Below are 8,406 nucleotides of genomic sequence, written 5' to 3'. Positions count from 1 at the left end.
CCCCTAACTTTATTGCTATCACACAGGAGCTAACAAACCCCTCTGATAGCAATTGGAGGTGACAGGTTCTCTTTATTGACCCTGTCACCTCCAATACAGGAGTTCTAGCACAGCTGGAACTCCTGTGACAGGTGAGAGGGGAAGACTGCTCTCCCCTCCCACTGTGTACACGGAACGGCAGGGTTACTTTTAAGACGGACGGACAGACGGACGGACCGACTGGCTGCAGACTTTTTACAAGTTATCTCGGCGACATCGCTGACATGACATGTAAACGAACAATCGGCTGCCTGCTTGTGCAAAGCAGAACTAAATGTAGAAAGCAACTTACCGCCCGGTGCCTGGGACTTCCCCACAAGGACACCGCTGCCTCCCCTCTGCGCCTTGCCGCCCCAAAGCCGGGCCTCGGTGGCCTTGTGGGGAATCCGGGCCTGCCCATGGTCTCCCGGGAGGCATGATGAACATTTTTTCAGATTGCATTTTTTTGTTGGGAAATGAAGAAGAAAATTAACATTTTTTTTACACGAAGTTGTCATTTTAGAAATATATTTCACACAGCAAGGGCATACTTTACACCCCAAGACACATTCTGCTAATCCTCCCGAGTATTTGGATACCACATGTGTGAAACATTGTCAGTGTTCATCTTGATTATGTACCTGACATTGTATCATGAGCAGGAGTGTGCCTAGGCTTTTCACCAGGGGGTGCATGTGAGGGGGGTACCGTGTGGAGGGGGGTGCTTGTGGTGCATGGTACCTCTGGCTTCGACTTTCTGCAGCATCCCGCTCAGCTGCTGGCAACCAATGATGTCTTTAAGCTGGGTGGGTTTCAGTTGGTGAGGGTGCTTTCCGCACACCTTACAGCAATACCGGCCAATAGAAACGATGGTGCTTGTAGTAACAACCACGGATGGCACCGTGCAAAATACACACTGGCCGCTCTATGACGCTCCGGCACACTGGCCGGAGCGCCATAGATTGGCAAGAGCTCTTAGCAACCTGGGGCTCTCTGGCTGGAAGGGCGGGCACACCTGTTGCCACCCCCCGTGACCCAATGAGATGCCGCCGTTTTTTTAGTGAACTTCTAAAAAAAAAAACCTGTCCCTCTGAACAGCAGACAGCACAGGATTAGTTTTTAAAACAGAATTAAAGATCTTCAGAAAACTTTGCTGCTCACCAGCTGTTGCGGGTATTCGACTGGCTGGATTGGTGTACCTCCTTCCCTCACCAAATGCAATGGCTCCTCCCCCAGCTCCAGGTGACATCTACCTAACAAAGGCCATCTGTGTCTCTCTAGTTCCAGTTTTCACACCCCACAACAAATGTCTATGGGAGAAATGAGGCGAATCGGGATTGTTGGTTTTGGCCATGTCGGTAAGTAATGTTTGATTAGATATGCAAATAATCCAGCGCAATTCATGAATTCTTATTGCGATGAGCACACCTTGACAGTTCAGCTTTCCTTTACACATTTTCAGCCTATCCTTAGCTTTTGTGTTTACAGTGTTCAATAGCACAAGCTCCGATTTACACACAGAAACAAGTAAGTCAGAGGAAGGACACATCTTCCTTCCCCCCTGCCTCTGTGTTCTCTTTAGATGGGGCTGTATGGAGATCCAAAAAAAGAGAAACAGGCTGAAAGAAAACTGCTTCTGCTGCCCTCTAAGCGTCAGTATCATGGGGGCATCCTGTAACAAATAGGTGGCTGCCAGGCTGCATTATAATTTATTTTCAGCAGAATTAACACTATCTGACCTTTTTAATTAGAAAACATGTCTTCAGCATTCCACCCCACCCCATGCTACCAGATTGTCAACAGAGGAGACTGACGGCCTGCGTTTAGTTTGACCATTATTTTATAAGTGTCTTGTTGTAAATGGCATCCGCACCTGACAAAATGCTGTGCACCGAGCATCCATTGTACAGTTTACACATCATATTCCCAAAACACCAAGACACTTACGGTATACTGTATACTGTACATACAAGTGTTTAATTCATATCGATGCACTTCCAAAATTGCTCCAAGATTTTTAAATGTGTAGGATTGCATGATGCCCAGCTATGGGATTGCATGACCCCCAGTTATGGGATTGTATGATGCCCAGCAATGGGATTGTGTGACCCCCCAGTTATGGGATTGTATGACTCCCAGTTATTATGGGATTGTATGATGCCCAGCAATGGGATTGTGTGACCATCAGTTATGGGATTGTATGACTCCCAGTTATGGGATTGTATGACTCCCAGTTATGGGATTGTATGATGCCCAGCAATGGGATTGTATAATGCCCAGCAATGGGACTGCGTCATGCCCAGCTATGGGTTTGTATGATGTCCAGCAGTGGGATTGTAGGATGTCCAGCTATGTGGTTGTATGATGTCCAGCAATAGGATTGTATAGTGCCCAGCTATGGGATTGTATGATGCCCAGCGATGGGACTGTATGATGCCCAGCTATGGGACTCTAAGATGCCAAGCAATGGGATAGCATGACTCCCAGTTATGGGATTGTATGTTGCCCAGTTATGGAGTAGTATCATGCCCAGCAATGGGATTGTATGACTCCCAGTTATGGGATTGTATAATGCCCAGGAATGGGATTGTATAATGCCCAGCAATGGGACTGTCTCATGCCCAGCTGTGGGCTTGTATGATGTCCAGCAGTAGGATTGTATGATGCCCAGGAATGGGATTGTATGATGCCCAGCTATGGGACTGTATGATACCCAGCTATGAGACTGTATGGTGCCCAGCTATATGACTGTAAGATGCCCAGCAATGGGATTGTATGATGCCCAGCTATAGGAATGATTGCTGCCCAACTTTAATATTGTATCTTGACCAGTGAAGAGATTGTATGATGCCCAGCAATTGGACTGTATAATCCCAGGAATGGGATTGCATGATGCCCAGTGATGAGGTTGTATAATGCTTAGCAATGAAATTGTGGCATGCCCAGCAATAGAATTGTATGATGCCCAGCTATATGACTGTGTTATGGCCAGTAATGGGATTGTATAATGCCCAGCTATAGGATTGCATGATACCCAGTAATGGGATTGTATAATGCCCAGCTATAGGATTGCATGGTACCCAGCCAGCTATAGGATTGTATGATGCCCAGTAATGGGATTGCATGATATCCTGGAATGAGATTGTATGATGTCCAGATATAGGATTGCAAGATGCCCAGCAATGGGACTGTATAATGCCAAGTAATGGGATTTTATGATATCCTGGAATGAGATTGTATGATATCCAGCAATTAAACTGTGTGCAGCCCAGGTTTGCAGATAATTTACTGGAATGCTGGTTAAATGTTTTCTGTCATACAGGATTGTGTTCTCAGGAAATAAACTTTGGGGTATTTGGTCAACTTGAATGATCTTTTATTCATTACACATAGTTAAGTTTTCAGCCCAAGTGATAGTTTATGCCCCGCCGGAGTGACAGGTTCTCTTGTGCCATGTGCCACTCACAGGCCTTTACTTGGTCCAACAAATCCGAGAAGAAGGAGAGAAGTTTAATCTGGAGCTGGCCTTTGTTTGGAACAGAACAGTGGAGAAGTTGGAAGGGATCATCGAGCCTCATCTACAACTTCACCGACTCTTGGAATTTGAGTCACGGTAAAACCAGCCAAGATAAAGATGTTTATTCTATCAATAAATAATTCAATTATTAGAACTGTCATAGGTAAATTGATCGATGAACTTTATGGAACTGGAAATCTCAAACTACCTGAGAGACATGAGGAAGGGGTAAAGGGGCTGAATGAAGACCGAGAAGAATTTGTTTTCCTTTCATTTCTAATATTAAGGGGTGCATTTGTAAACAATTGTCAGAGCCATTTGCCTTGCAAAACTCCATGAACATTCATTTTATGCAAATGGCAGCCAAAACGAACATTCTTAGTGCATTTTCTTTCCAATTCGAATGTATTATATGTAAAATACCCCACAACGGCCACTAGATGGAGCTGAGAAGCATAAGAAAGAAATATTTATGTCCTAAGCTTATTGGCTCCCTCTAGTGGCCATAATGTGGTATTACACAATTACATTTGAACATACATTGGATTTATAAAGAAAATATACTAAGAATGTTAATTTTGTGCATCCGTTTACACAGAACGAACATTCACAGAGATTCCCAGGGTGAACGGATCTGCAAATTGTTTATAAATATAAGTTATAGTGTTGTGAAAATGCTAAATATCTAATGTTATCAGCAATGATCTATGAATAGTCTTTTTTATAGCAAGGCAGATCTGATTGTGGAAGTGGCCCACCCAGATATAACCAGAGACTATGGAGAACTGTTCCTATCTGCGGCCAATTTGATGGTAACAAATATTTCTAGTATTTCCTGTTTTATGTTCAGTCAGAAAAACTGAGGTCTCTATTTTGGGTGAAATACTTTGGTCACCAACTACCGTCTATCAAACACTCCAATGGTGAGATATCCCGCAGTAGTTTGTGTCTCTTCAGGAGCTGATTTGTGTGAGACATCTGGCATGAACACAGCCAAGAACATAAAGATTTATTTAGTGCTCAGACTCAATAGCTTGTATATGGGTCAGAAGTAGGTACTGATGGGATATATATGGTTGTGGTAACATTTTATTGTCTCATAACTATGGGAGACCACTGACCCTGCTGAACACCCACCTGGGATAATACCCTCCTCTTCCTTCCTCACCATCCCCTCCCCTCCCCTCCTCACCATTCCCTTCCTTTTTCTCCATATCCTCCCTTGCTCACTGCCCCATCCCTCACCATCCCCTTCCTTCCTCATCATCTACTTCTTTCCTCATTATCCCCATCCCTTCCTCGCCATCTCCTTCCTTCCTCACCATCCCCTTCATCATCCCCTCTCTTCCTCACCATCCCCTTCCTTCCTCATCATCTACTTATTTCCTCATTATTCCCATCCCTTCCTCGCCATCTCCTTCCTTCCTCACCATCCCCCTTCATCATCCCCTCTCTTCCTCACCATCCCCTTTCTTCCCCCCTTACTTCCTCACAATTCCCTACCATTCCCATCATTCCATCCCTTCCTTGATCCCTCCTTCTTCACCATCCCTCTCTCAACATCCCCTCATCATCTACTTCTTCCTCATTATTCCCATCCATTCCTCACCATCCTCTCCCTTCCTCATCATCCCCTCCCCTCCTCAACATTCCCTCCCTTCTTCACTATCACCTCCCTTCCTCACTGCCCCATTCCTCACCATCCCCTTCCTTCCTCATCATCTACTTCTTTCCTCATTATCCCCATCCCTTCCTTACCATCCCCTTCCTTTCTCATCATCCTCTTCTGTCCTCATCATCCCCTCTCTTCCTCACATCCCCTTTCTTCCTTTCCCTTCCTTCCTCCCCATCCCCTACTATTCCCATCATCCCCTCCCTTCCTTACTCCCTCCTTCCTCGCCATCCCTTCCTCACCCACCATCCCCATCCTTTTTACATTCCAGGACATTCTTGTTCATAGGTGGCACACTTCCTGAACTTCATGTGTGAGGACAGTGGGGGGGAATTTATCAAAACTGGAGCAGAGAGAATCTGGAGCAGTTGCCCAGGGCAACCAATCAACATCTCTCTTCAGTTTGCTCAGGTAAGATTTGAAAATGAGACAGAGAAGCTGATTGGTTGCCGTGCAAATCTCCTCCAGATTTTGTCTGCTCCAATTTTGATACATTTCTCTCAGTGTGCTTTGTACATGTACATCTGACTTGCAGTTCTTTGGGCGGCCTTAGTACATAGAGAGTATACAGAAGAGAATGTTGTCTGAGTGCTGCAATGCTGTTCACCATGGTACCATGTGCTTCCCGTATCGGTCTAGATCGGATCCCCCACCGTTTTATCAGATCCGGAGATTGAACAGAAACTGAGGGAAATAGCAAAGACATCTGGACACACATTGTATGTTCCCAGTGGTGCATTATGGGGCGGAGAAGATATCCAGAGAATGGCAGACCGTGGGACGCTTAAAGTGAGAACTGTGTGACCTGGGAACTGTCAAAGTGTGGAGAAGAGAAGCAACCTGGGGGTTCATGAGTAGGCGCAAGCTACATTGTACCATTAAATTTCAGCAAAATTGTCCCTTTAAATTTCAGTAAATTTTTCCCATTAAATTTCAGTAAAATTGTCCCAATAAATTTCAGTAAAATTGTCCCATTGAAATTTCAACAAAAGTGGACCATCAAATTTTTAACAAAATTGTCCCATTAAACTTTCTGTAAAATTGTCCCATTAAATTTCAGCGAAATTGTTCTATTAAACTTCAGTAAAATTGTCCAATTAGATTACAGCAAAAATTGTCCTGTTAAATTTTAACAAAATTGTTCCATTCTACCTCGCTTAAATTTCAGTCAAATTTATCCATTTTTTGCAACATTTTGCCTAGGCAGTGAGTCAGTGAGGATGGCAACAACGTAGATGTTTAAGGTGGTTCTAGGCATTTTAAGGGCTTAATTTGAAAAATAGTTTAAACCATTTTTTTAATGTTTTTTTTTTTTTTTTGGTGTCTTAACTTCGGTTTTGGACAATAGAACATACCAAAAAAGCAAATTTAGCATTTTTTACACTGGGTGCATGTTACTGTCTCTTTACATTTTTCAGGTTGCTTTTTTGTGCACTCTTTTTTTCCATTGTCTAAATAACGTAAAAGAAACAACCAAATATATGTGAGATAAATGGGAAATGGTCCACATCATTGTGTTCTAAAGGGCAGGAAAGCCGTATACCCACAATTGTCATGTAGTAATTCCTCTCCTGTATTTGTATTTCTAACAGGGTCTGAGGATCACCATGACAAAACACCCAGATAGTTTTCAGCTACAGGGTGACCTAGCGCAGAAAAACCAAACTGTTCAAGATCGGACGATTCTTTATGAAGGTCCAGTTCGTGACTTGTGCCCGATGGCCCCCAATAATGTCAACACGATGGCCGCTGCATGCATGGCTGCCCACACGCTTGGATTTGACCGTGTGATAGGGGTACTGGTGGCGGATCCCAGGTGAGAAGCTCAGTGAATAACGTTTACTCTAAAAAAATCCATCAGGAACAGGAAAAGTCGAACTGGGGCCAATATTTTCTGTTGAGTTGGAGATGAGCAGGTTAGAGCAACTTTTCTCAACTAGGGTGCTATGGCATCCTGGGGTGCCTTCTTGCTTCCTTTTTCTGATGTGAAGGGGGGACTACTTATGTGAAAGGAGCTTCTGATGTGAAGGGGGACTCCTAGTAAGAGAGGGGGGGACTCTGATATGAAAGGAGGGTGCTCAATATAAAGGGAGCTAAGGGGGCCCCTAATGTGAAAGGGGGATTCTAATGTGAAAAGGGGGTCCCTGATGTGAAGTGGGGAGTCTCATGTGAAGAAGGCTTCTAATCTAAAGGGGGGACTCTAAATTCACTTTTTGTGTGTGTTTTTGCGTGGGAACCCCCCGTTGAAATCTATACCAGAATCCTATCTTAGATAAGGGGTTTTGGTATGAATTCTGGAGGGGTCACATGTCATGTTTTACATTTGTACATTTACATTTTGGACTGCGGTGCCTCCAAATTTTTCATACTTTTAAAAGGTGCCATGACTGTAAAAAGGTCTAGAAACGCTGGGTTAGATCCTCTGTCAGGTAAATGTTGGGTCCCTCTCCTGGGACAGCTATCATGAGAGAAAGTGAGGGGAAATCTATTCAGTGGGGAGATGGCAATAAATATCTGATGATATCTAACTTTTTTTAATAAAAAGTCATGGATGGAGTTACCCTTCACCGTGTCAGTGATATGGCTGGATGGATACAGTATGGAGAACAAGGACAACTTGGACATGGTGCCTTTTTGAATTTTAGGACTCTTTTCAGCTTAGACTGCAGTCTACAGTCATAAACTGCATAGGATTAATTATTCTCTATATAGTTCACTTACATTATTAATTCAGACATATTTGCCGGTTCCAGATGTCTCAGTATTATTAGTATAATACCTTTTAGAAGGTCCAGAGCGTTTTGCCCCCAGTAGTTTGTATCTCTGCCCCTCCTACAATGGTGAGATTTCCTCCAGTAGTTTGTGTCTCTGCCCCTCCCACAATGGTGACATTTCACCCAGTAGTTTGTGTCTCTGCCCCTCCCACAATGGTGACATTTCACCCAGTAGTTTGTGTCTCTGCCCCTCCCACAAAGGTGAGATTCCCCCCAGTAGTTCAGGTCTCTGCCCCTCCCACAATGGTGAAATTTCCACCCAGTAGTTTGTGTCCATGCACCTCCCACAATGGGATTTCCCCCAGTAGTTTGTGTCTCTGCCCCTCCCACAACGGTGATATTTCCTCCAGTAGTTTGTGTCTCTGCCCCTCCCACAATGGGGAGATTTCCCCCAGTAGTTTGTGTCTCTGCCCCTCCCACAATGG

General features: G+C 44.2%; 1 protein-coding gene across 1 annotated transcript in view; it reads left to right on the top strand.

The window, feature by feature from the left end:
• Nucleotides 1–1,303: 1,303 nt before the first annotated feature.
• ASPDH (aspartate dehydrogenase domain containing) overlaps nt 1,304–8,406 on the top strand; it is a 9,118-nt gene continuing 2,015 nt past the window's right edge. Inside the window, exons 1-5 of the mRNA XM_018565237.1 lie at nt 1,304–1,376; nt 3,487–3,631; nt 4,263–4,347; nt 5,847–5,996; nt 6,800–7,023. Of these exons, the coding sequence (XP_018420739.1) occupies nt 1,325–1,376; nt 3,487–3,631; nt 4,263–4,347; nt 5,847–5,996; nt 6,800–7,023 (656 nt within the window). The 5' untranslated portion in view covers nt 1,304–1,324. The remainder of the gene's footprint in view (nt 1,377–3,486; nt 3,632–4,262; nt 4,348–5,846; nt 5,997–6,799; nt 7,024–8,406) is intronic.

Source organism: Nanorana parkeri, unplaced genomic scaffold, assembly GCF_000935625.1.
Source record: "Nanorana parkeri isolate BGI_ZX_2015 unplaced genomic scaffold, ASM93562v1 scaffold823, whole genome shotgun sequence".
NCBI classification, from domain to species: Eukaryota; Metazoa; Chordata; class Amphibia; order Anura; family Dicroglossidae; genus Nanorana; species Nanorana parkeri.
The sequence above is the reverse complement of the archived record's forward strand: the minus strand, read 5'-3'. Positions and strand labels throughout refer to the sequence as shown.